At 39.9% G+C, this 27,741-nt stretch overlaps 1 protein-coding gene and 1 pseudogene across 4 annotated transcripts in view; both read left to right on the forward strand.

The window, feature by feature from the left end:
• Nucleotides 1–27,741, forward strand: part of CHN1 (chimerin 1) — a 213,528-nt gene that overhangs the window by 169,429 nt on the left and 16,358 nt on the right. For all 4 annotated transcript variants that reach the window (XM_013046819.2, XM_004774381.3, XM_045066651.1 and 1 more), the window contains one exon: nucleotides 19,953–20,037. In XM_013046819.2, coding sequence (XP_012902273.1) covers nucleotides 19,953–20,037 — 85 coding nt within the window. The remainder of the gene's footprint in view (nucleotides 1–19,952; nucleotides 20,038–27,741) is intronic.
• LOC101688544 lies at nucleotides 4,905–8,504 on the forward strand (annotated as a pseudogene).

Here is a 27,741-nt window from a genome sequence, read left to right on the forward strand (position 1 = left end):
AGAGAGAGAGAGAGAGTGTGTGTGTACAGGGTTAATTTCTTGAGCAAACTTAAAAACTGAACCAAAACACCTCTGACATTAAGACACAGGCACTCCAGCAGCAATGACTATATCCTTATATCCTACATTTGAGGTTTTCTGGTTGGAATCATAACTGAGACCCAGCCCTGGCCCTCAGGAGCTTGCTTAGCATTTATATGACCTTGGGCAGACTGCTTGATCTTTCAGCCACTGGTTCTGCATCAGAACTGAGCTCCTGGTAGGTATAAGGTACTTGGTAATGGCTATTTTCCTTATAACAAATTACCCCTAGATGGTTTTTTTCCTGAATCTATACCAAGGCTATTTCATGCCCAGGTACAGAGGTCGTGATGGAATTGAGAGCCCAGGCATGATTGTGTGGTGAAAGGAAGCCCTTGCTTCTTTCTTAGCTCCCAGGCAGAGTTAGAGGTTATGCAAGAGCCGTTGCATTTTCATGCACCACAGAGTACAGTGAAATCCTCGCGTGTCTCTCTTACTCCTTCCAGATTTAACTATTTGGTGTTTCATTCAGTATAATTTAGATAGCTCTATAAAATAAAATCAAGATTCCATATAGTGAAAACAACCATAGAAACCTGGCTACTTACACAAATTAAGTCATTTAAAGAAAAGAACATTAAGAATTACAGTGAAATAATATTTTAAAATCTGTCTTTAGTCTTTTTTTTTTAAGGTAGTCTTGAAGTGGCCACTGGTTCATGCTCAAGTCTCAGATACTTGCATTCTGCATAGAAATGAAAGATGTGACATTATATTAACAGCCTTTATGTTGCCAATATAATATGCAAGCAGTGAATCCTGAAATGTGAATTGATATTGTAATTAAATAAGACTATAACATGAACCTTGTAATATTTACTAAAATTACTGAGTCAGGACCTACTGGGTTTAAAGTGATAGTGGTGGACCTGCCAATCCTGGCCGAGCAGGTGTGCTGCTGTCTGATAAACGGGAAGGTAGAAATGGCCAGCTCTCCTATTGAGAGTGGTCTTTCCTTTCCTCCGAAGGACACAGACAGATCCAACACCTGTGGTCCTTATTTGATTCCCATTTGAGAATAAACACAAAATGAACCAGCAAATAAAAACAGAGTTAGGATGAAACGTGGAGTTAAACTACATGATCCATAAGTGACCTTACAGCTCTATAATTCTCTTGGGACAGCTGGCTGGCTCAGTTGCTGGAGCGTGCAACAATTGATCTCGGAGTTGTGAGTTCGAGCCCTATAGTGGGTATAGAAACTGCTTAAAAATTAAAGTTCTCTTGAGTATATTGAGAAGTATTAGATTTGTTAAGATATTTATCATTTTCATTTTCATTTTCATTCATCATTTTAAAACTTTATTAAGGCCCATATGAGGACAAGATATTAGTGTTTATTTTTACACTTGATCTTAGCCAAAAGGCTGAGAAGCAACTGTTTATTTTTTTAAAAGAATTAAAATAACCTATATATGAAGGAATACTTTTTAAAAACATGTTATATTAACAGTGAACTATCCTGTTCACCGACTAGGGTACCTGTGTACTCTCCCCACCAACCATCACACTGCTACCATCCCCCACTTCTTTACTCATCTCCACTCTTCCTTCCCCTGTCCCTATATTTAGTAAAACACAAATGTTCAAGAAACATCTGCTGAATGACTAAATGCGCATACAATGTGACAGGAGGGAACTTTCTTTGTGGTGGTGGCAGTGATTGTTGTATTTGGAAATCACCTCTCCTGCAGCAGGAAATTTCAACATAAAAATAGGTTCTACCAATGATTTTTAAGGCACATAATGTTACAATTTTAATCGAATTTACGTGAGTTTTTTAAGTGCAGTCAAACAATACCTTCTTCTTGTCTTATATTTTACTGGAGAATCTGTGTTCATGTTTTAAGTGCTCAGAAATTTCACTACTGTTTTGAATTAGTAACATTATAAAAGAAGTTAAATGCAATATGACTAATGGAAAAGGCAACCTGGAATGTCTCATTATTAGACATCATTGCTCTTCCTATGGGTAAGAACATGGAGTGTCTGACAGCTGTTTTAAAGGAATAAATGTTTTCCTTCAAATGGAAGATTAAAGTATATATAATACTGTATTATACATTCTCTATATATCTATATATAGAGAAATATATATATTACATATATATATTTCTAGGTTATACAAATATATTTATATGTGTCTCTGTATATAAACACACAGACAAAATTCCCAATTCTTAATGTGGGTCACTTACAAGAGAAGATAAAAATAACAAAGCTCAGCACAGATCAGCAGTTTTTCTCTCCTTAGGGCAGTCATGGAGGGAAAGTGGGAGATTGGACAAGATCATCTATAAGATCCCTGTAGGCACTGTTGCTGTTACTGTTCAGTATAGTACTTATCAGATGCTACAGAAGTCAAAAATAATGAACACATGCTACTCTGCTCTTTATCTCTGTCCCTAATGGTGGTGAGGAGGACCACAAGACTCACCATCCATTTCCGTCCAGGCCTCTGCACTGCCCCTCAGCATCATGACCTTCTCAGCCTCAGCCCTGTCTGTCCTTTTTAGGGTTTGGAGCATTGGCTGAGGAGCCAGTTATGATGCCTCAAGTACAGAGAAGGTTACTGCTTGCCATTCATAATCCAAAAAGAAACACTTCTCAAGCTTAGCACATAGTTGCTTTTACTTCTTTGTATCCATTTTATGGGGCTAGAGAATTTTAAATGTTATACTTAACCCAAGAGAAACCCACGTTTTATGGATTGGAAGAATATTGCTAAAATGTGCATACTACCCAAAGTGATCTTCAGAGCTAATGCAACTCCGGGTGTAATCCCAATGGCATTCTTTACAGAACTAGAAAAAGCAATCCTAAAATTCACGTGAAACCACAAAAGACCAAAAGCAATCTTGAGCAAGAAGAACAAAGCTGGAGGCATCAGTACTTTCTGATTTCAAAACGTATAACAAAGCTACAGTAATCAAAACAGGATAGCACTGGCATAAAAATAGACCTATAGACTAATGAAACAAACAGAAAGCCCAGAAATAAATCCATATGTCAGCTAATCTTCAACAAGGACACCAAGTACACTAAATAAGGACAGGCTGGTTTCTTCATTAAATGATGCTGGGAAAACTGGCTATATGCAAAAAAAAAAGAAGAAGAAGAAGAAATTTATTCCTTATTTCACATCATATACAACAATCAACTCAAAATGGGTTAAAGACTTAAATATAAGACTTGAGACTATAAAAGTACTAGTAGAAAACAAAGGCAAAAACATTGGTGTTGGCTGTGATTTTTTCAGATAGGACCCTAAAAACACATGCAACCAAACCAAAAATAGACAAGTGGAATTGCATCAAAGTAAAAGCTTCTGAACAGCAAAGAAAATAATTGATGGAATGAAAATGCAACCTATGGGATGGAAGAAAATATTTTAAAACCATATATCTGATAAGAGGTTAGTATCCCAAAATATGTAAGGAACTCATACAGCCCAATAGCAGAAGCAGCCTGATTTAAAAACAGACACAAGACCTGAGAATAGCCATTTCTCAAAAGATAAACAAACAGCCAATAGGTCTGTGGAAAGATGCTCAACATCACGAATCAGCAGGGAAATGGAAATCAAAGCCACAATGAGATATTACCTCATACCTGTTAGAATGGCTGTTAGAAACAAGACAAAAGATGGCCAGTGCTGGTGACGATGTGGAGAAAGAGGAACCCCTGTACGTTGTTGCTGTGAATGTAAGTTGATGTAGCCATTATGAAAAATAGTATGGAAGTTCCTCAAAAAATTTTTTAAAAACAGCCTTATGATCCAGCGGTAGGTTACCTTTCCACTCTGCTGATTGTTTCCTTTGCTATGCAAAAGATTTATCATTAAATGTAGTCCCAATTGTCTATTTTTGCTTATGCTGTTTTAAAATTTAGAGGGATTCGGAAGTTTGTCTTTCTCACTAGGAGACTATCAACAGAACTTACTAAGTGTACTATTTGTTTTGTTTAATTAAAAAGCAAATAAAAAGAACGTCAGGCCAGCCTTGAAATTAAAATACATGGTTGTCACTTTTTTAAGAGAGTGAGACATTGAGAATGCACATGAGTGGCGGGAGGGGTAAAGGGGGAGAAAGAAAGAGAGAATTCCAAGCAGGCTCTGCTGTCGGAGCCCCAACACGGGGCTCTTTCCCTCTCATGAGCCTGAAATCATGACCTGGGCTGAAATCAAGAGTCAGACACCCAGCTGACTGAGCCCCCCAGGCGCCCCTAGGGTTGTCCCTTTTAAATGTCTGGGCTCTCTTACCAGAACCAATTCTGATTCTTATTCCCAACCAATATCTTAATGTGAGACCCTCTGACAAATAACTACATCTAACACTGTATTGATTATTTCTGGCATTTATAACCATTCTATTGATATATTTTAGAAAATTTGGTATCACTCACACCTGTCCGAATGGCTAGAATCAATAAGACAAAAAAACAAGATTTGGGAAGGACATGGAGAAAAAGTAACCCCCATGCACTATTGGTGGGAATGTAAATTGGTGCGACTACTTTGGAAAACACTATGGAGTTTTCTCAAAAGATTAACAATGAAACCACCATGCAATACAAATATTTCCACTTCTAGATACTTATGCAAAGAAAATGAAAACACTAATTCAGAAAGACCTATTCATCCCTATGTTGTTGCAGCATTATTTATCATAGTGAAGATATTGGAAGCAACCTAAATATCTATCAAAAGATAAATGGCAAAAGAAGGTGTGGGGTAGGATATGTGTGTGTGTAAAATAGAATATTAGCATAAAAAATGAAGTCTTGCTATTTGCTATTGGCAACAACATGGGTGAACCTACAGGGTGTTATGCTAAGTCAGACAGAGAAAACACATACTATAGGATTTCATTATATGTGGAATTTAAAATCAAAGCAGCTCTTTTCCCTGGCACCTCAGAGGTAGCAGGCTGCTTTAGGATGAAGCTGAACATTTCTTTCCCAGTTACTGGCTGCCAGAAACTCATCGAAGTAGATGATGAACGCAAACTCCATACCTTTTATGAGAAGCATATGGCCACAGAAATTGACGCGGGCACTCTGGGTGAACAGTAGAAGGATCACACCATCCTAATCAGAGGTGGCGATGACAAACAAGGAGTCCCCATGAAGCAGGGTGTCTTGATCCATGGCCATGTCCACCTGCTGCTGAGGAAGGGCCATTCCTGCTACAAACGGAGGTGGATTGGAGAAAAGGCTATTCTGTTTGCCGTTGCATTATGAATACCATTCTCAGTGTTCTCAACTCAGTCATTGTTTAAAAAAAAAAAAAAATGGAGAAGGCTATTCCTGAACTCACCGATTCTACTGTGCCATGTCGCCAGAGGTGCAGAAGAGCCTAAAGAAGGCATCACCTTCTTTAGAGGGACTTTTCCAGTCCCTCTAAAGAAGGTGATGCCCGCCAGTATGTTGTGAGAAAGCCCATAAACAAAGAAGCTAAGAAACCTAGAGCCAGAGCACCCACAATCCCATGTCTTGTTACTCCATGTGTTCTGCCACACAAATGTTGGCATATTGCTCCGAGGAAACAGTGTACTAAGAAAGATAAGGAAGAGGCTGCAGAACATTCTCAGCTTTTGGCCAAGAGAATGAAGGAGGCCAAAGAATAACTCCAAGAACAGATTGCCAAGAGACAGAGGCTGTCCTGTCTGAGGCTGTCCTGTCTGAGGCTGTCCTGTCTGAGGCCAGTCAACAGTGAGATCTTCTGGAGTTAACAAATAAGATCAGACATCAAAAAATAAATAAAAATCACATTAAAACAAATGAACAAATGGAACTGAAACAAATGCACAAATACAGAGAACAAGCTGATGATTGCTGTAGGGTAGAGCAGTGGCAGGGATGAACAAAATAAGCAAAGGCAGTTAAGAGGTACAGTCTTTCAGTTGTAAATACATAAGACGTGGGGATGAACTGTGCAACACAGGAAATCTCGCCAGTAGTCTTGCCACAGTAGTGTATAGGGGCAGATGGCAACTAGACAATGTGGCGATCCTGCTGTAATATGCACAAATAGCGAATCACTGTGTTTTTACCTCAAACTGATACAACATTGCGTGTCGGTTACTCTTCAGTTTAAAAATAATTGGCATCTCCAAAATTTATCTCAAAGGAGAGAAGCAGCCTGGCATGTGACTCTCATTGCATTAACAAGATAAGGATCTAAACCCATAGGAAGAACATACAATAAGAAGTCCCCTGTACCACAGTTCTTTTCTCTTAATACTCTGTGTGTCCACATAATCATCTACCCTTCAAGGATGAGTTTTTTGCACGTTTGGGACACAGCGGCCTGGTAAAGGCAAGTTTTGTAGTCCCTTGTTACCCTCTCTCCCTTCTCACCTTCCAGATCTAACTAAGGATTGAGTCTTAATTGTATTCTGCTTACTTTGTAATCTAGTAGGATACCTATGTAATAATTTAGATTTCTAATTTTTAAACATTGTTTAATTCACAAATTATACTGTCCTACTTCATCTTCTTTGTGACCTACTATGTCAACATTCCTCAGAGGAAAGTCTTCCTTAGGAGGGAAGTTTACGATGGCTTTAATCAGGTAGTGAAAGCATACGACTGAAGAATATGTACATGTCGTGACACCTTACCCGGTTACTGTCTATGCTGCCAAGTTCCCTGTATCACCACATACTGTCATCATTAGGCAGCTTTCGTTATTCTTTTGTAATAATACATAACACAAAAATATAATTGCCTTCATCAAAGAACCCACAGGACAGAGAGAAGCAATACATGCATAAGTGAAATATAGGTCTAGGAAAGATTTTTTAAGTGAAGAAAAAACACAAAAAAATTGATTTTTCTTTTTTAAATATTTTATCAAGTACTGCTGGTATCTGAGAAACCGCTACAAATTATTTTTTTAATAAACACCATACCAATAGTGTTTTTGTTTTTTTCAGGTTTCTTAACCCCTCTTCTTAAATTATCTTAACATTCATCTGGTTACAAAATAGGAAAGCTAGAAAGGAAAGGGGAAATAGCCCAGTGATGTTACGTTTCTAAGGATCATCAACTGCTCGTTTAAAAAATATTTGTATATTCTTTGGGGAACAAAAATAGAGCTGGGTACATTTTTTTAAGTATTATGCAGACATAAAATTTAAAATATATTTATTTGTAGGCCATGGATGTCTGAGGATGTTTGTCATATTAGGGGATAGCCTTCAGTCTGTTGTGTTAGAAATGACAAGGTTTTGGCTAGTTATGTGAGTGGATTTGTTCAAATCAGGCCTAAAATGTTATGTTCACTCTTTTTTCTAGAACTCCCTTTGTTTGGAGCTCTAGCCTCTTATGTGCCACGGCCAGCTCACTGCTCTTGGCTCTGCCTGATGCGTGTGCACAGTGCACTTGTTCATAATGAGAAGGGCCGTTTCTAGGAAGCAGGCAGTTCTGTTTTGACCATTGCTAGTATAGTGCATTACTCCACAGTTGAATGACATTGCTTCGATGTCTTTTTAAAAAACTATTTGGAACCCATGATTGATACTTAACATTTGATGGAACAATTGAAGACTTTCCATTGCAAATGTTAGAAAGCCCAACTCTTGCTTGCTAAGGCAAAAAGGTAGCTTATGGGCTCACATAGGAAAAGTCTGCTGGTGGTTGGTATCCTTTGCCTAAGGGACTTAAAATGGCACCAGAACCCTGTCTTCTAGCTCTTTCTTCATTTTTAGCCTTCCTCTGTTGACAAGATGGCCGGAAGAGGCTCCAGCTCTAAATCTCTGATTCTAGTCAGCTCAAAATGAGACTGAACAAAAAAGTCTGGGCCTGGCAGGCATTTGCCCAATTATCTTATGTGCCCATCTCTGAACCAGTAACTCAGCCCCTAGGCAGGAGAATTGAATGTACTGATTGGCTTGGATCAAGGTCATATACTCTCTCTTGGAGCTGGGGATGGATTGAGAACTGGTGCCCAAAGAGAAGACATTTATTCTGTGTAGCTAAAAAAATAAATGCCCACAACATTAAATGACAAAATGATGTCACTAAATCTAAGATCCTAGTATACAACCTACTGAACACAATAGTGTCAGTGTGACACTTTGCTGCGAGAGACATGTTCATAGAGCGTGATGATATAAGAATCCTGAAGAAGCTGAGCCTCTAGAAGGGACACTGAGAATCACCGATGAAGTTAATTTTGCATGTGTAGAAACTGAAGCCCAAAAATTCCAGGTTCAAGCTCACATGAAAGATCAGTTTAGAAATAAGAATATAATCTGAACCCCTACTTCCAGGCATAGCAGAACAACTATATTTACCTTCCCATCTTAAAACAACCAACAGACCAGGAAAAAACATATAAAACCACACTCAGATATTGAACAGGTAGTATAGTACTATGATACCTGAAAAAAGGAACGCAATAACAGGAGTCTTCTTTTTTTTTTTTTTTAATTTATTTAACAGAGATTACAAGTAGGCAGAGAGGCAGGCAGAGAGAGAGAGGGGGAAGCAGGCTCCTTGCTCAGCAGAGAGCCCGATGTGGGGCTCGATCCCAGGACCCTGGGACCATGACCCGAGCCGAAGGCCAAGGCTTAACCCACTGAGGCACCCCAATAACAGGAGTCTTCAGATTGATTTCATTTCCTGCTTAAGGGCAGTTTTGTGGCCACAATACATAGAGGGAGAATCTAAAGAGAACCCAGTGGTCTAGGTGAGTTAAAGATACAGAGATTGGAGTTTGAGGAGGCAAAGCGGCTAAAATTTGTAGAGCAGTGTTCCTGGGGCAGGAGGGTAGAATTCTGTCGATCTGCATTGGGGTCTTCTTGATTCTTAGAGCAAGTACCTATCTACATATGCACGAAAGGGGCCTCTTAAAACACACCACCACCCCCACCGCGATGGAAAACATTAGGCTGAAAAATTACTGAAATTCACTCAGGGTTGAGAATAGTTTTGCCCTCCAGAAGGTGTAGAAAAATGTGATAATATATGAGGCATTGTTTTAAAAGTCCTCACAGGGGATTATCTCAGTAGCATGACTAAATTAGCAATAGACTGAAGGTTGCAGTTAGGAAAAAAATTGAAGCCATCTGAAAGAATCCAAGTCAAGGGCACCTGCATTGCTCAGTGGGTTAAGCCTCTGCCTTGGGCTCAGGTCATGGTCTCAGGGTCCTGGGATCGAGCCCCAAATCCGGCTCTCTGCTCAGCAGGGAGCCTGCTTTCCCTTCTCTCTCTGCCTGCTGCTCTGCCTACTTGTGATCTTTCTCTCTCTCTAATTAATAAATAAATAAAATCTTTAAAAAAAAATCCAAGTTGAATCTCTAGAGATTGAAGATACATCTGAAATGGGGACACCTGTCTGGCTCAGTCAGTGGAGCATGCGACTCTTGATCTCAGGGTTGTGAGCCCCATGGTGGGTGTAGAGATTAAAAATAAAATCTTAAAAAGTAATGAAAAAGTACATTGGATAATATTAATGGCATATTAGGCATCAAAGAAGAAAAGATTTGTGAACCAGAGGACACAACTATAGAAAACATCTGAAATGAAGGACAGAAAGATTTAAAAAAATAAGTAAAAATCAACATAGCATCAGTGTTCAGTGGGGGACAGTATCAAGCAATCTAATTTAAAAGTGTAATTGGAGGGGCGCCCGGGTGGCTCAGTGTGTTGAGCCACTGCCTTCGGCTCGGGTCATGATCTCAGGGTCCTGGGATCGAGTCCCGCATCGGGCTCTCTGCTCAGCGGGGAGCCCGCTTCCTCCTCTCTCTCTCTCTCTCTCTCTCTGCCTGCCTCTATGCCTACTTGTGATCTCTGTCAAATGAATAAATAAAATCTTAAAAAAAAAAAGTGTAATTGGAGTCAGAAGGAGCAATGGTGAGGGGCCAGGGAACAGTACAATTATTTGAAGATCTAATCAAAAAATTTTTAATTTTGATGAAAACCCATAGATCTAATAAGTACAGTGAACTATAAATGGGGGCAAAAATATGAAGAAAACAACACCTTGGTATATCATAATGAAATTGCTAAAAACCAGTACTGAAGAGAAAAATCGTAAGAGCAGCCAGAGAGGAGAAAACCAGGCTATGGGAAAGAAAAATTATATTCCTTAAGTGGTACTTTACCTCAGCCTGGAAGGAAGTTGTTCCTCTCCCTTGTGACATCAGAATGTGCAGAGGACATATTTAAGATCTAGAAACTAAACATGCATTCAGCTTCTCTGCAATTTTATTTTCATATTCCAGCTTCAGAAAGTGTTTATAATTTTATGACTTTATAGGATCTTAAATGTGCACACTCATAGTCATAAATTACAAAGTACATTTTTTAAAAGAGAATTGATTTTTACACTACCGTTTTCTTCTTTAATATCTATAAAGTTTCGGGGCACATGGGTGGCTCAGTCAGTCACAGAGGCTGCCTTTGGCTCAGGTCATGATCCCAAGATCCTGGGACGGAGCCCTGCATCATCAGGCTCTCTGCTCAGCAGGGAGCCTGCTTCTCCCACTCCCTCTGCCTACAGCTCCCCCTGCTTGTCCACACACTCTCTGTCAAATAAATAAATAAAATCTTTTTTAAAAACTCTATAAAGCTTATTCCAGTGTTAGGAAAATATGTCAGAGGAAGAAACAAATTATTTTTCTTTGTCACTGATACAATTACATATTTTAGAAAGTTTTTTAAAAGGCAGAGGGGGAGAAGGGGAAGAAAATACATTTTACATAGAGATGAAAAATACTGATGACAGAGTTCTCATCAGAAACTATGGAAGACAACAGAGTGACATCTTCAAAGTACTCAATGACAACTAAAAAAAAGCCTTTCAAAAATGAAGACATAAAATATATTTTTTAAACAAAGAAAACCGGGGTAAATGCATCCCCAGGAGACCTATACTACAAGAATGTTAAAGGAGGTTCTTCAGACAAAAGGAAAATACCAGATGGAAATTTAGATCTGTACAAAAGAATAAAGAATCCCAGAAATGGCAAATGTATGGATAAGTGTAAAAGATGGTTTTTTTCTTTCATTTTAGTGATATTAAAGATAACTGACTAAAGCAAAAAGTGATATTACATAGTTTATACAAGTATATGACAGCAATAGTATAATGTTCAGGGTGAAGGAAGCACAGTGTCATAAGAGTCTTACACTTTACATGAAGTGGTATAAAATAGTTACAAGCTAATAGAGACAAAAGGGACTCATAAAAAATATGCAATTTATTCAAAAGTATGGAAGAAGAGAGAAAAAGGAACAAGAGAGCAAACAAAGTTATATAGAAAACAAAGCCAACGTGGCAGATTTTAAACCCAATCATATTGATAGTTACTTTAAAGGGAAATGGCCCAAATACTCCACTAAAAGGCAAAAGTTGTCAAATTGGATTTAAAAAAAAAAAAAGCAAGATCTAATGTGCTATCCATAGAAACCCACTTTATTTATTTTTTTAAGATTTTATTTATTTATTTGACAGAGATCACAAGTAGGCTGAGAGGCAGGCAGAGAGAGAGGAGGAAGCAGGCTCTCCTCTGAGCAGAAAGCCCGATGTGGGGCTCAATCCCAGGACCCTGGGACCATGACCGGAGCCAAACGTGTTTGACCCACTGAGCCGCCTAGGTGCCCCAGAAACCCACTTTAAATATAAAGACCCAGAGAAGTCAAAAGAAAAAGCTACCATGGAGACAATAATTCAGAGAAAAATAGAGTGATTTAAGAATAAGGAATATTTGTGAGAGGAGAGAAGGTAAAATTCATCAAGAGAACATAATTTAAAATTTATATTCACCTGGGGCGCCTGGGTGGCTCAGTGGGTTAAGCTGCTGCCTTCGGCTCAGGTCATGATCCCAGGGTCCTGGGATCGAGCCCCGCATCGGACTCTCTGCTCAGCAGGGAGCCTGCTTCCTCCCCTCTCTCTGCCTGCCTCTCTGCCTGCTTGTCATCTCTCTCTGTCAAATAAATAAATAAATAAATAAATAATCTTTTTTTAAAAATTAAAAAAATTTTATATTCACCTAATAACAGAGGTTCAAAATACATAAAGCAACAACTAAAAAGTGAAAGAGACAGATCTACAATTGTAGATGGAGACTTCCACAGTTGTTTCTCAGTGACCGAGCAGACAACTAGAACACTAATAATGAGATGGAAGATTTGAACTATAGTGTCAACCAGTTTGGCCTAATCAATATTTATGGAAGTATTCTACTCAGCAACAGAAGGTGTATACTGTTCAAAATAACACATACCTGAAAAATTTTCCACATGTTTAGAAATTAAACAACTTACTGCTAAATAACTCATGGTTAAAGAAGAAGAGACATTAGAAAATACTTTGAACTGAATTTTAAAAATATGACAGATCAAAATTTGTTTAATACAGCTATGGTGAAATCTTTACCACTAAATGCTTATTTTAGGAAAGAAAGAAAGTCTTAAATCAGTGAGTTAAGCTTCCACCTAAAACTTGAAAAAGACATAATTAAACCAGGTCATGGAAGGACATATTAAAGGTAAGAGCAGCAATCAGTGAAGTAGAGGAAAGTAGAGAAAACCTGAATCTCTTCCACTAGAGCTTTAAAAAGGGTTTTAACTACATAGTTTAATAATTTCTTATGCACTGTAGTCTAACCTTTTTCCTGGCATATTACAGAAATACTTCCATTCTTAATGTCTGTTAACAGTAAACTTCGGATGACATTATTACAACTAAACCAAAGAAACTGAAACCTGTTTATGTGGAAATATATACTAGTACAATATTGGCTTCAGGGAATTGTGGATCGTAAGATAATGTGGCTTGGTCTGGGGGCTCTTTGTCTTGTAGTATTCAGTTTCCTTGTCTGTAATGTATGTGTAGAGATTATGGATTGTACTGTGGTTTTTATTGCACAACCAAGGATGAATCATTCACTTTTCTATCATAGCTTCATAATACAACTTTAGGAGACCGACATTTTGAAGTATTGACTATGTTGATTTTTTTACTGCTCATACTTAAATGCAAACTTATTAATCCAAGTAATAAAACTAAACTTTCAAAATGAAGTGTTTTAGGTTATGTATTTGACAGTGTTAAACTTTAACCATGATTCAGTTTAGAGGTAAAGTTCTCATTAAAGCTCCTGTGGCTGGGGTGGAGGTGGGGGGAAATTTGCTTCTGAAGCATAAAAAAGTCTAAACATTACAATCATGGGTTTTCTAATACTTTAAACAATCATATTTTGAAACAGTATTTTTAAATTATTGGTTGTTTTTATTTTTTCCTATTTTTATGTTATTTATTACCCAGTCTATACCTTGTAACTTAATAAAAGTAAGTAAATAAATGGAATCCCTGGAAAACTTGGACAAACTTTGAAACTACTGCCTGATTCCTAGGTTTCAGAATGATGGCTTTGTATCAGGAGCCACTCTGGCAGCTGAGAACAGAATACAGACACAAGAAACTGTGTGGGGCACCTGGGTCGCTCAGTGGGTTGGGCCCCTGCCTTCAGCTCAGGTCATGATCTCAGGGTCTTGGGATGGAGCCCCACATAGGGCTCTCTGCTCAGAGGGGAGCCTGCTCCACCCCCCACCCCCCTGCTGCCTGGCTCTCTGCCTTCTTGTTATCTATCAAATGAATAAAAATCTTTTAAAAAAAGAAAAGAAACTCTGTGTGTATTCGAGCGTGAAGATGGTTGTGTGTGATTCTAAGTAAGCTCTCTTGGTCTCCACCACAGTTAACTCAGCTGTAGTTTTAGAGATATTTCTCCCTCACTGAGACAGTGTTCATTTGGGAGGTGGGGTAGGGAGAGGAGAATCATGAAGCAAGCCATAAAGAAACGTAAACTCTCTGAAGAAGGCCCGCATAAAATCGAGGGAAATAGACTGTATGAGTGGAACTGGTAAGAAGCCCTTATTTGTCTGGACATGTTCACTTAAGGTGTCATTTTAGATCCCAATCCATAAAAAACCATTTTTATAATCTTTTGTATGTGGAAGGACTGCCTTATTATATTGCCCTAATCATTGCCCTGCTAATTAAGACCAGTATTACAGGGTGACAGTTACTATCCCAGTATTTTCCTACTGTTATTTTTCATATTCAGGGGGACATCATTTATTAATGGTCTGGCCACTGTATGCCTTGTAGATTTTTATGGCATCTCCCTCAATTTTGTACAGTTTTCTAATTCTTCAAACCTTAGGTCACTCGTTTTCTGTCATTTGTCATCCTCTCCAGAATGGTACTTCTGACCCTGTTAACTATTGTGAGGTTGAGTGTCTGCCTCAGAGAGCCCCTGCGAGCTTTCCCCTGCACAGTCATCCTCTGTAGCAGCGAACTGGAGAAGCCTTTCGCACCTGGGCCCCCTCACCGTGGTCCCATGCCTCCATGCAGTGCCCCATTCAGCCTGCTGGGGGCACTGCACGGGGCCAATGGGTATGCCCTTCCAGTTCCAGGCACCGTTTCCGTAAGTGTTTGGTGCACTCCTTCCACCTTCCCTGCTGTGGGCGCTGCGTTACACAGCCATTCCGTCAGGACAAGGAGAGAGGAGGCGCAGCTAGCATGAGATCAGTGCTGGGGGCTTAACCGTGCTCAAACCTCACTGTTAGAGATCTTTCTTCAAGAATTTTGAAGCCACTAGTCATTTTGACTAGATTTAACTAATAATAAGACAAGAAGGTATTGCCTTGATACTAAAGACACTCCTCTATTTTGAGTACCTGTTTCCTACTGCTTTTTGCAAGGAATCCCCACACAGTTTTATATATTTCTTGCTAATGATCATAGCCAACATTATACATTCTCTGCTCATGACCTAATAGTATAAATCAAAATACTTTAACTGAGGTGGCAAAATCTGAGGACCAAAAAATTCTAAATTTCAAATATTTTGGATCAAAGTTAAGCCATCTTGGTGAGACTAAAATTGATTACATAAAAGAGTATGTTCTGGTTGCCCAAAAGATAAAAATGGGGGGAAAAGGATGAAAAAGACTTTCTTGCCCAGCTGCGTATCTACCTACATTGCTTTCCGTTTTGATTTCAATCATCTGTTCTCTCCCTCCATCACCCAGTACCAAGCTGCAGAGATGACTCACCAGAGCCTCCCAAATGTCAGTCCTCTTACCCCAAAGCAAAGAAAATAGTGCTGGTCAGTTTCCCATGTTATAAAGCCAACGTACGTCATTAAGGTCACAGAGTAAACAGCCGAAACAGATTGTAAGAAACACTAATTAACGATCAGCAGAAGTCATAGAATAAAATAAGACACCACTTAACACCTTATGCATCTTAAGACCATGGTCCCTACTGTCCATCAGCCTTGACTACAAGAAACACAGACAAGAAACCAGAAGTTTGTGTTTTTCTTGTAAAAGGCCTTCAACAGGAATATAGATGACCTCGGTTCTTGATTTACATCCAGTGTTAGCAAAGTTCTCTGAGATGACCTCATCTGCATCTAAGAATCCGTGAACGGGAAAAGGGACCAGGGGGTAAGGAAGAAGGAGAAAGAGCTGACATGACAGCCCTGGAGCAGAATAAGAAAAAGGAAAACTAAAACACAAACTTTTGAAAACATAAAAAACCTGGAACCATTTAGAATCAAAATCCTATGGAAAAGGTCACTAATGATTGTCCGCTAGCTGTTTCTGTTGTAAAGACGTCAATAATTCTGAACCCCGAGTGCTGACCAGCAGCTGATCCCTAAGAAGGCATCTCCTGTGTTCCAGTGCATTCCAGACCAAAGTTGCCTTCTGGTACAATGCAAGGCTTCGGGCCGAGTCCCTGGACCCCTTGAGAACCACTCCATGCCTCCTTTCTCCTACATTCTACCCCAGTTCTTTCTTAGTGTCCTCCTAAGCAGAAAAAAATCCCCAAGGCACAACTTTTGACCTTTTAATTATTATATTTTGAATGCCCATTATATTCTGATTTAGTCATTTTTAGGACAGGTAATCAGAAAACAACCATCTCTGTTAAACAGAAGGAGATGCATGTGTGCGGGCCCTAGGGCCTCGTGTGCAGGAACAGCACTCCGTTTCCATCGTGCTGGAAGGAGCAGTCTTCCAGCTGTCCTGCTCAAAGTTGTATGATTTGGGCAATTGAGTTTTAAAGATACCTTTCTCTGAATTGGCAAAATATGTGATATAAACATCACCAATTATATAAAACTGCATTTAAAATAAAACATTTAGATAATGCACTTTAACAAAGTATTTGTTACTTTTTCTTTAATGTGCTTGACATTTATTGTATGATGTTAGTGTCATCCAGGAAAGAAACTTGCTTTCAAGTCCAGCAGCCCTTCTCCAAATTTCTGGCCACTTCCAGTCCGCATCCCCCATTTCAGCCAACTGAACTTCCATCTAATGCAGAGACTCTGGACAGGGAACTCCCTTAACCTTCCAGACTCCAGGCCCCGTGACTGCGGCACAGCCATCCTCTCCTCCCTCCTTCCTTTTTCCCAACTCAGGGAATGGGGGAAGAATTCTCTTATTCAAAGCTAATCCCTCGGTCCTGGATCCTATCTCCACTTGCCACCTTCAGGAACTCTACTGCAGGAGTTTCTCCTCTTTCCCAGTAGTTTTCAGTCTACCATTGCCCACCCTCCTCCCTTCCAAACCTGTTCCCCTTCCGTTCCCCCTGCTGATGCCCTCTTCCCCTCTCCTGTGCCTCTGATTCTGTTGGTTACCAAGGCCTGCTCATTCTGCCTCCTACATAACTCCTTTACCCCTTCCTCCGCCACCGCTGCCTGAGTTCAGCCCACACCATCTGTTACCTGGACTCCTGCCAGACATAGCCTCCTACCTAATTTGTCTTATGCCAGCCTTTCCTGCCTGTGTCACTCACCTGGAAAATCCTCAGTGACCCTGCTTTGTTCACTGGGCAAAATTAATCTGTAGGCATGGAAAAGAGACACGCTGTCTCTCTTGATTCTTGCCATGTGGTCTTCCCCACCTCTGTCCATGCTGAACGTCCTTATGATTCTCTAAACCACCCATTGTTTGGCTCAAGCCATATACCTTTGATTTCCTTAGAACAGTCAAGGAATTTTCCTAATGCACCCCCTCCAACACACATACCCCAGTCGTGCCCTACAGGTCACTCAGTTGACCCACCTCTTGGGGTGCATCTTAAGCCTGTAGAGTGCCCATCCCCCCCCCCTCCAAGCCTTCCGTGTACTCTGTGGGGACTTTCTCTTGAGCATTTTCACACTGTATTTAATGGGAGAAACCTACGGTGAATTCCTTGAGCCAGGATCCTTTTTATCTTTATGTGTCATTACTTTCAAAATGTTCATGAATGAATAAAAATGACTACTGAATGAAGTCTCTGTTTTGATGACATCTAGGGGAATGAAAAAGACAAAAAGGCTACAATGTTCCATTTTTACAGACAGAGTCCACTGTCATAAGCCATAGTGGTCACAAAACAAAATTTAAGAAATATGCATTCTAGAGATAATGATTCAAAAGGGAATCCAGTTAAATCCCGTTAAACAAGTAGACATTTAGTAAGCTTCCGGTGCTTCAGTCTCCTTTCTAGAACCGTTTCCTGGAGAGCTGTACAACTTTGTATAACGCCCCCTTCCGAGAGGTGTTAACAAAGAGAAAACTGCAGCAGCCCCACACGGCTCAGGATGCCTTTATAAAACACCATCCAAGAGGGAAACGTATACATTACAATTTCCTAGAGATTACTTTCTGATCTCGCATGGGATCCTTCAGTCAGAGCGCCAGCCTGCTCGGACCATTCAAACCCTTCCTTTGTCATATTTTGTCATACTTGTCATATGAAGAGACGTCCCAAGAATTCCCAGACGCCGCACTCACTACTGCTGTTTTGAAGGTGGGGGAAGGGATTTGGTTCTGTCATAACCTCCCAGTACTCAGTGCTGTTTGCCACGAGCCCAGTTTTAAGGTATTTCACATCATCTACTCTGTTTTTGCTCTCCCAGATGTGACTTTAAGATCCTTTATCATGAGATAACTGGCAGGTACAAGACAGACTTACTTCCTCTGTGCTTCTAGTCTATTTCTGTTGACCTCACCAAGTCAAGTGATACTGGAGTGTCCAACATCTTGCAACATCTAAGCCAGTGGGTATCCCAGAAACTCTCCCTGAAACTAACGCCATGCTTCTTTCTATAGCTATTTCATGATTATGTAACTTTTTGAAATACAAGTCAGTACTGTCTCACTCATTCTGCTCAAAGCAAAGCAAGGCTTCCTACTTTATCTAGTTTTATTCATTCCGGGGAACACAGACCAACAAAAAAGACATCACAGACTATCTGAATGTTGATCTTGGGCTCTGCTTTAGAAACTCTAGGAAATGCTTTCCGCTACAGGCACTGAGCATCAGTAACAATCCGGAAGCAACTGTGTCTGCATTCCTGATGCTTTTCCATAAAAGACACAGAAGAGATTATGGCCTTCTTTTCCAAAATCAACACATTTTGTACTCAAGCTCACTTGGCAGTGACCAGAGTCACAAGCACATACCTACTTGGAAGGAACCAACACCAGGTTATCCATGACAGCCTTACCCAGCCAGTGTTAGTATTCTGACATACCTTTTCTCATTGATCTGAATAATGTGCTTTTTTTTTTCTCCATTTTAACATCTTTGGAATTGGGATTTCTCTTATAATCAGTGGTTTGTCATAATTTACCTGGTTTGGTTTTTCTAAATGGAATATATGCCCTGTGTTCAATGTAAGTCTTGTGTTCAATACCATCTTAAGTTTGAAAGAATAAGTTATATTAAAAATCATCTACCTGTTTGATACATACAAAGAACAGTAGCAAAAATGACCATCTTAGCAGTGGATTTCATTATTTGTATTATCTGTTCTGACAGATACTTATGTTGGAATACAAATCATCACATTTTATGATTTTCACTATCTTTATATGACTGTTTTCTGCAGGAGAACATCATACATATAAGAAATTTTCTCAGGTAAATGTACTTTGATACACAGATCAGTGACTTCCTGGTTTCCTCTCCCTTTTTTTTTTTTTCCTGGGTGGATTTTCAGCTAATATCTGCTCGGAATTTTTTTTCCTCAGAAATCTCAAAGTGTAAGGAGAATATTCCAATTTTTTTTCTTTTATTTTTTAATATTGGGGTTTGAATTCCTTGCCTCTCTTTTCTACCAATACTTTTTCATCTGAGTTAAGCTAGAATGGCTTCTCTCTCCTATACAAAACACTTAGGTATCTTAGCATTTGAATCCTTTCTTTGGAGATTCCTTTCTTAGGGATAAAGGAATCAAATGCATTTAAATGTTTTTGAGGCTGAAATGATTCATGCATAATTACTACACTCAAGTAGGGTTTCTGATTAATTTTCCTTTCATAAAAATGAATATATTTTAGAAACTCTCTTCTGCAGTTTCTAAAATATATTCATTCCCTTAACTAATGTAAGTATCAAATGGTTTTGAACAGAAATTGGCCATTTTTGCTGCTTCAGTTGTGACCAGCCACTAAGTATCACCTTCACCATCTGTGGTCACAGAAGGTAGGTCATCTGACAAAATCCTGACAGGACCCAGACATACCCTGCATTGCTCCTCTCCTTTGTGTAACTCAGAGATGAGGCTTACGGCTGGAGGGAACCAGCTGGAGAACCACTGTAGAAATTGTTTTGCAAAGTGAATCACAGAATAATGGTTTGATGTATTACCATTTCTAAAACAAAGAGCAAATTGAGCTCTGAAAGAAATTTTAACTGCTTGTGGGTTCCACTCAGCTAAAGTTTCCCTAAATGCAGCCACATCACACCTCTTCGTTACTATGGTTTGTATTTCCGCACTTTGACAGAAAACCATCTCTTCGTCTGTGTGTTTTCCCCTCTGGCCACTCTGTCACTCACTGCTCTTTTTCAGGTCCATACGTTCAGAGGGCCACACTGGTGTGAATACTGTGCCAACTTCATGTGGGGTCTCATTGCTCAGGGAGTAAAATGTGCAGGTAAGAGCCCTTCCCTTTTTGCTTTATTGAGTTATGAAGTTAGAAGGAATAAGTTATAAGGATATTTGCTATTATGCACATACAGTGGGCTGGATTCAGGTTTGCTCTTAACACACAGGCAGTAGTCTAGATTTGCAGAAACTCAGTTTATCTGCCCTTAACCTTCTGTACTTAGGGGGCAGCAGACTAGGGATCCAGTATTAGTGCATTAAAAAGAGAGAAGTTGGCCTGTTCAGAAAGTCTGATAAAAGGAGATAAAAGTAAGGCAGTTATATTTAACTCTTGCCTTTGATGTTACAGTAACTAAATTTATAAAAATGATTTTTTTAAGCAGTGTACAGGGACCTATGATTGTTGCCTTGGAAACTGAATTTTAAAGATAACTTGTTAAGCTGGATTGTCCTTACTACATTTTTTTGCAAAATCAAACTGAAGTTTAAAAATCTGTGAATTTATCTTTAAAGATGGTTACCAAATTCTGAAAAACCACTTAGTCAGTAATATTTTGTTTGTGACATTTTGAAATCTTGAATATGCCGAATCCTTTCTATAAAATATGACCACAGTAGTTTTAGATATACATTTTGAAGAAACTTTGAAGTTTTACTCATAAAGAAATAAGCAACTCTGGGATACATTGGAATGCCTTATGAAAATAAGTTATTCACATCATGTGAAATTCCTTTGTATAAAACAACTATACCAAGAATTGACCATTTATTCAAACTACTCTAAATTCTGACATAGGCTTAGAAATAATGGTTTAAATTATAGAGTTTGGTCATAGACATTTCTTTCTGCTATTTAAATTTTTAAAGTAAAAAATACATTCTTACATCTCTTTTAGCATGAAGCTTAGCACTTAAAACTGTATACTAAAAGTATTTCAAAATGGTAACTGTAATAATTCTATCAAGTTTATCACTAAAAAAAACCCATCTTTCTTTAGTGGCATGATCTTGTAAAAATTTTAATTCCAGTAGAAGTAGCATACACATGCTATATTAGTTTCAGGTGTACAATACAGTGATTCAGCAGTTCTGCACCTTCCAATGTGCTCATCGCAGTAAGTGTACTAGGAGCCTCCTACTCTGCCATCTTCCCCGGAAGTCTCCTACAGCATGATTTTTTTTCTTAAGATTTTATTGACTTTTGGGAGGGGAGGGCAGGTAGAGGGAGAGAGAATCTCAAGTAGACTCTTCACCCACCAAGTGCAGAGCCTGATGCAGGGCTCCATCTTAGGACCCTGCAGCCATGACCTGAGCTGAAATCAAGAGTCAGACACTCAACTGTCTGCACCACCAACAACCCCCCCAACTCTGTGGCATGATTTTTAGTGGAATATTTTTATTGCCCATTATGTGCAGAAATCTCTGCGGTCTGATTTTTCTTACTTCTAAACTGCATTTTTTTTAATAGCAAGGTAAAATATGCAATGCACATTAATTTTCCAAGCCCTTCTTTCAGTTATTATTCCCGTAGCGTCAGTAAGGTATGGTAAGGTTCCAGGCATACATCATTAGACAAATCCATTCAAGGACCTCCCTGTCACACACAGGGATAAAAATTCCCCTCGTGTTGACTTTGAACCACACAGAGGTATCTCATAGAGAGCTTCGGCTCAGATCCAGTCTGACTCGTCCATCATCCTAGAGGGATGACAACCCCAGTTGCAAGTCTCTGCCCAGAGAATAAATGAGGATAATCTTGTCAGCCTTCGACTGGTGGTTACCAGTCAGGATGAGATTAGACAGGCTGTGGGTAAGCCTTTGAACTGGAGGGGAACACATTGGAACCTCCAGTGATGTTAAGACCATCTACAGTGTGGGAGTGCTTGTTCCTGGGCACAAATCACCTGCTTAAGGAATGTTGGTCTCAGTCAGCATTAGGGATTAGATATAAATTTAGAAACTTTGACACAGCCAGACCAGCCAAGAACTTGCAACAGTTTCTTGAACGCTTTGTGACTATCGCTGATTTAAAAGCTTCTCGTTTATGGGAGTAATGATGTATACCACTTAAGTTTTGAAATATGAAGCCCATCTACATAAGAATTCTGAGTTTGCTATGTTAGCAGGGAATAGGTTCTTGTATGCATAACCCTTGACAATATGCTACGATCCCAAATCATGTTTGAAAGAAATGCTTTGGAACTTTTATGATAGTAATAATAGGAAGGAAAAGGAAAGAGAAAGTGATTTGCCCCCTCCTACAGCTACCCGCTTTAATAGTCTCCACAATTGTGTAGGAATTGAAAGAAAAGCCTTGAGGAGAATTTTCATTTTTATGCCTTGTCCATGAAAGCATTCTGTTCTCTGTGATTTGAACCATATTAATGTATAAGAACAAGTCAACTCCTTTTTTTAAATGTGAAGGTTGGCATTTGAATTCGTTCTGTTTTCTATGACAACGAATTCTTAGCTCTGAAGTGGCTGATCCTGACCTTTGAGTCATCCACTTTAAAACAGAATGCAAAGAATTAAGAATATAAAGAGAGAGAATTATGAAAGGTTAAACAATGCCTCCCTAAAGAAGTCCACTTTCTAATCCCTGGAACCTGTGAGTATGTTACCTTTAATGGCAAAAGGGACTGATTCAAGCTAAGGTCTTGAAATGGGGAGATGACCTTCCATTGTTGGGGTAGGCCCAGGATAATCACAGTCATGGGGTCCCTACAAGAAAGAGGCACAGTCTGAAAAAAAGGGACAGAAGCAGACCTCAGAAAAGGGAGAAGATGCTAGGCCGTTGGTTTTGCAGAGGGAGGAAGTGGGCCAGGAGCTAAGGAATGTGGGCAGCCTCTAGAAGCTGGAAAAGGAAGCCTAGAAACACTGCCTCTCCGGAGCCTCCCGAAGAAGCACCAGCCTGCATGAAGCTTAGCACTTGATATCCACCTAGGGAAACTTGTGGCCTTGGGGCATCTTACCCCCAGAACTAGGACATGAACTCTAATGATGTAAGCCACTGAGTTCGTGGTAATTTGTTACAGCAGCAATGGGAAACTAATACACTAGCCACTGAACATTTAAGACATTACTTCCGAAGGAAGAGGGCAGGCTAACTGCCTATCTGAAAAGAGATGTATTTATCTGCTTTTGATCCTAAGACAGCTTGCTTTGTTCTGGTGTCTTTTTTTTTTTTTTTTAATCCACCAAGGCAGAAGAGAGCGTGTCAGGAATTTTTCAGGGAGCATTGGCCAAAAGCATCAGTTTTGTATCTCCCCACCCCCTCTGGTTTTTTTTTGTTAAACATCATGTGAATTGTCGAGTGGTGTTCCAGGCACCAGGCTGGCAGAGTTACCGCCAGAATCGGACTGAATCCAGTTAGTGAGAGGCAAGCTGTCCCTTCCGACCCACATGCTCTAGGCTGGCTAAGAGGCAGGCTGCGGCTGAAGAGGGCAGCGGAGGGACAGGCAGTGTAGACACGGCCTTTCCTATGCCTGCTCTTGAGATCCCAGAGCAGGCACCAAACATCCTCTTTGTCTACCAACATCTCCCTCCCTCTAGCTTGCATGAAAGACTACAAGGACAGGGCAAGGGAGCATGGAACGGCAACTTGGGAGCAGAGACCTTAATATTTATGAGCACTGTAAAAAAAAAAAACTACCTGTAGGTAGTTTGTAACAGCAGAGTTCAAAGGATCCTCGTTCAGACAAAAAAGAGTTTCCCCAAACCATGTTTCCTTTCTCTATGAAAGGGACTTAACTTATTATAAGTTAAAATCATCTGTTGTTATATAATCACTGAGCTTGCCAAACACCCCTCCCATCAAAAAGACCATGATTCCACCAGCGTTGCTGAGTTGTTTTCACTTCAGCCTTGCCATAATAATCTGAGAATTAAGCCAGATAATAATTGTAAATCACACATCAACTTAGTATTGGTTATTTATTCAAGCGACTCTGTTTTTCACATTGCTGTCATCACACACAGAGACACACACACACACACGCCACAACAGAGAATGGGAGTTCTTTCCTAGTAATAAAATGTATTCATTGCTTAAAGTACAGGACTTAGCTTTTAGGTTGAAGAAAAGAAGTGGAAATAATTTATCTTAATTACTGCTTTGATTGACTGGACCTAAAAAGTTATGTTTGTCCTTTTATTTTTTTTAAAAATCGTATCCATTTATTTGAGAGAGAGAGAGCGCGCACATGTGCATGGTGGTGGGTGGAGAGGGAAAGAGAGTCTCAAGCAGACTGGGTGCTGAGCACAGAGCTCTACAGAGGGCTCGCTCTCACTACCCTGAGATTATGATCTGTACCAAAACCAAGAGCCACACGCTTAACCAACTGAGCCACCCAGGTGCCCCTATGTTTGTCCTTATAAATTACCAGTGAGAAGTTGATTAGACTTGTTTAGAAGTTTCATGTAGCTGTATTTTCACAAATATGCAAAAAAATAAATTATTTATAATTTTGCTTATGAAATTTGCTTATGATACATATGAGAATTGGGCTATTCCCATTTTCCCTGAATGGATATTCAGGGAGGGAGATATCTAAGAGACACATTTTAGAATAAAAATTTGATTCGCAATTATTTAAAATATGAACACACCTGGCTAGAACATGTGACTCTTGATCTCAGAGTTGTGAGTCCAAGCCCACATGGGGTATAGAGAGTACTTTACAAAAAATTTTTTAAAAAATGAATAAAATATGAACACTCAAAGAATGAACAATTATCTTTCCTTTCAAAACATGCATTAACATTACCTTTTAATCCTAACAATATAATGTGAATATAAGCTATTTTTTTCAAAAGATAGATTTTTGTGCTTTCTAGATATGAAACATCCATTTTTTAGAGAAATCAAACCCCAGGAATTCTGAAATCTGAGAATAGCTTAAAGTTAGTGTCTAAGTAATAGAAACATTAATAAAGGACAGAATAAAATGTGAGTTGAGTTTTTTCATTTTTCCTTTCATATGGTTTAGTCCATGCTTATTAACTTGAAGGATTAGGAGGGGGAAATGTTTCATTGTAGCATAAAAATAACCTACTAACCAAGAGATGCAACAAATGAAATTATCTTTTACGGACTTTTGTTGTTGTTTACAGTGTAGAGCTTCCTTGGGAGAAATGGAATGGTAGAGGAGTTATATGACTTTAATAAATAAGGATGAAAACCAAATAAAGTCTTAATGGCAAACTGAAATATGATGTATGGCTAGTTCCTGCAGGAGCGATTTTCAGAGCGAGCTCAGAGCTGGTATATTGCACCGTGAACTTAAGGGTATAAAGATGCTTTATTTTCATGACTTTGCCCTATCCTTTGTTCATCTGAAGGACTTCATAGCTAATCCTGCCAAAAATTTGGCTTTTGAAACTTATTTCTAAACTCGAGTAGAAGATGTTGTCGCATAGTTTTTTTTTTTAAGATTTTATTTATTTATTTGACAGACTGAGATCACAAGTAGGCAGAAAAGGAGGGCGGGGAGGGAGCAGGCTCCCTGCTGAGCAGAGATCCCAGTGATGCAGGGCTCAATCCCAGGACCCTGGCATCATGATCTGAGCCGAAGCCAGAGGCTTTAACCCACTGAGCCACCTGGGCGCCACCCATAGTTTATTCTCATTCAAATGGAAGAAATAGATCAGGTTAGAAAACATTTTCCTCTTCCTTAATTCCTAAATCTGAGCTCAGTCATCACTCTACCCTCTTGTCACTGAGTCACAAATAATCTAGGAGTCTAATGTTTAAAGTGATAGCTGACTCCAGTTATTAAATGGAAAAATGTTAGCATTAACATCAAACGAGAAGTGCTATTCACCTGTTTTGATTATGTGTCAAAATTTTACTGGATTGCTTTGTAGTGGTTTTCCATATGGAATTTATACCTGGGGAAAGAATAGGACAAAACAAGAAAATAATGGGTAGCTTCTATCACTGATTTTTAAAAGTCCTTGCCAGAGGCACCTGGGTGGCTCAGTTAATGAAGCGTCTGCCTTTGGCTTGGGTCGTGATCCCCAGGGTCCTGGGACCGAGCCCCGTGTGTTGGGCTCCCTGCTCAGTGGGGAGCCTGCTTCCCCTCTCCCTCTGTCTCTGCCTCCTTCTCTCACTACTGCTTGTGCTCTGTGTCTCAACGGAATAAAATCTTAAAAAAAAAAATTCCTTGCCAATGATTTCACTCATATGCGTAATTTAGGAAATAAATGAGCAAAGGGGAAAAAGAGAGAGAGAGAGAGACAAACCAAGAAAACAGATTGTTAACAATAAAGAATAAACCGATGGTCACCAGAGGGGAAGTGGGTGATGGGGATTAGGGAGGACACTTGTGATGAGCCCAGGGTCATGTATGGAAATGCTGAATCACTATATTGTACACCTGGAACTCATATGATACTGTGTCTTAACTGGAATTAAAATAAAAACTTAAAAGTACACTGATAAAAAAGTCCTTGCCAAATCATTTATATATATGTATATACACCCACATATACATACATACATACATACATACATATATGTAAAACAGTAAAATATAACAATGTCTCTTTTAAACTCAAGTATATACAACAAACAATGGGTACAATAAACATTACCGAGTAAGAGGTTGAAACTAGCCAATACATCTTCGGGGCTGGAAACCAACTCTTGGGTGTATGATACGCGGCTAGTGAAGGGCAGCAGGCGTCGCTCGGTGGGAAGAGCACAGGCTGGGAATCCAGAGGCCAAGGCTCCATCTCAGTTCTGCCACTTTCCGGCTGGAACAAGTTATTTGGACTCTTGGAGCTTTATTGCCTCTATAGGTAAAGGCAATGGGATAGGCTGTTACCAAAAGCCCTTTCCAACTGGATCTGTTGCTTCTTTGTACACACTTCAAGTATGAGGCACATCAACATTAATATGAAATTATGAAGCTTTGCTGACTTTTATACATTTAAATACTATGGACGAGTTCTTCCGGTTCTGGACGAGATAAATACATAGGTTTCATTTTATTCCTCACAATATTAATAACAAAAGACCCTGTACAAAACCTATACATCAGCTATGAGAAGACTCTGAAAGTGGAGAAAAGCGGGCAGGCCAACCCCAGGAACCCCGCAGCAAGTTGCCTGGTAGTTGGGGTTGGCTTTTTTCCTCCCTCCCGTGTATCCCCAGCCTGGGCATGGGAGAGGCCCACAACCCAGCAGTGCCAATAAGCACAGACCAAAGATGATCCAAAGAAAAGCCTTCTCTTCCTAGCCAAAGCCCTGGGAAAGGGTAGCCAGCCGAACCCTTTCTGCCCTTCCTGCTGTCCTCCAGGCGAGCATCGCGAACAAGGCACAGTGCGGCAGCCACCCTCAGTAGTCTATGGGCAGAACCCGGTTTCGCCCTGCCCTGCAGTCCCCAGGGTGCACCTCGCCCCTGGGAGTGAGTGGAGCCCTGTATTTCATCACTGCCTGGCAGGAAGGAAGCGGTAGCCCCTCCTGGCTGAGTCCGTGGGTGATACCTGGACTTCTGTCCTGCCACGAAGTAGGAGCAGCACCCTCTCAGCCCAAGTCTGTGGGTGAAGCCCTGTCTTCACCCTGACCTGCAGTGATGAGGCAGCTGAGACAGGACATTACCCTGTCTTCCACATGTACCCTGTGGTTCCACATGGCACGGCATTCCTTCTCAACCAGGCTTCTGGGCAAACCCTGACTTCCATCCCCACCCTACTAACTAGGATGTGGCCGGCTCCCTCCCCAGAATGTGGGATACAGTCCTGCTATTTGG

The sequence above is a fragment of the Mustela putorius genome, unplaced genomic scaffold, assembly GCF_011764305.1.
Source record: "Mustela putorius furo isolate JIRA1106 unplaced genomic scaffold, ASM1176430v1.1 tig00003869_pilon_pilon_pilon, whole genome shotgun sequence".
Classification (NCBI taxonomy): domain Eukaryota; kingdom Metazoa; phylum Chordata; class Mammalia; order Carnivora; family Mustelidae; genus Mustela; species Mustela putorius.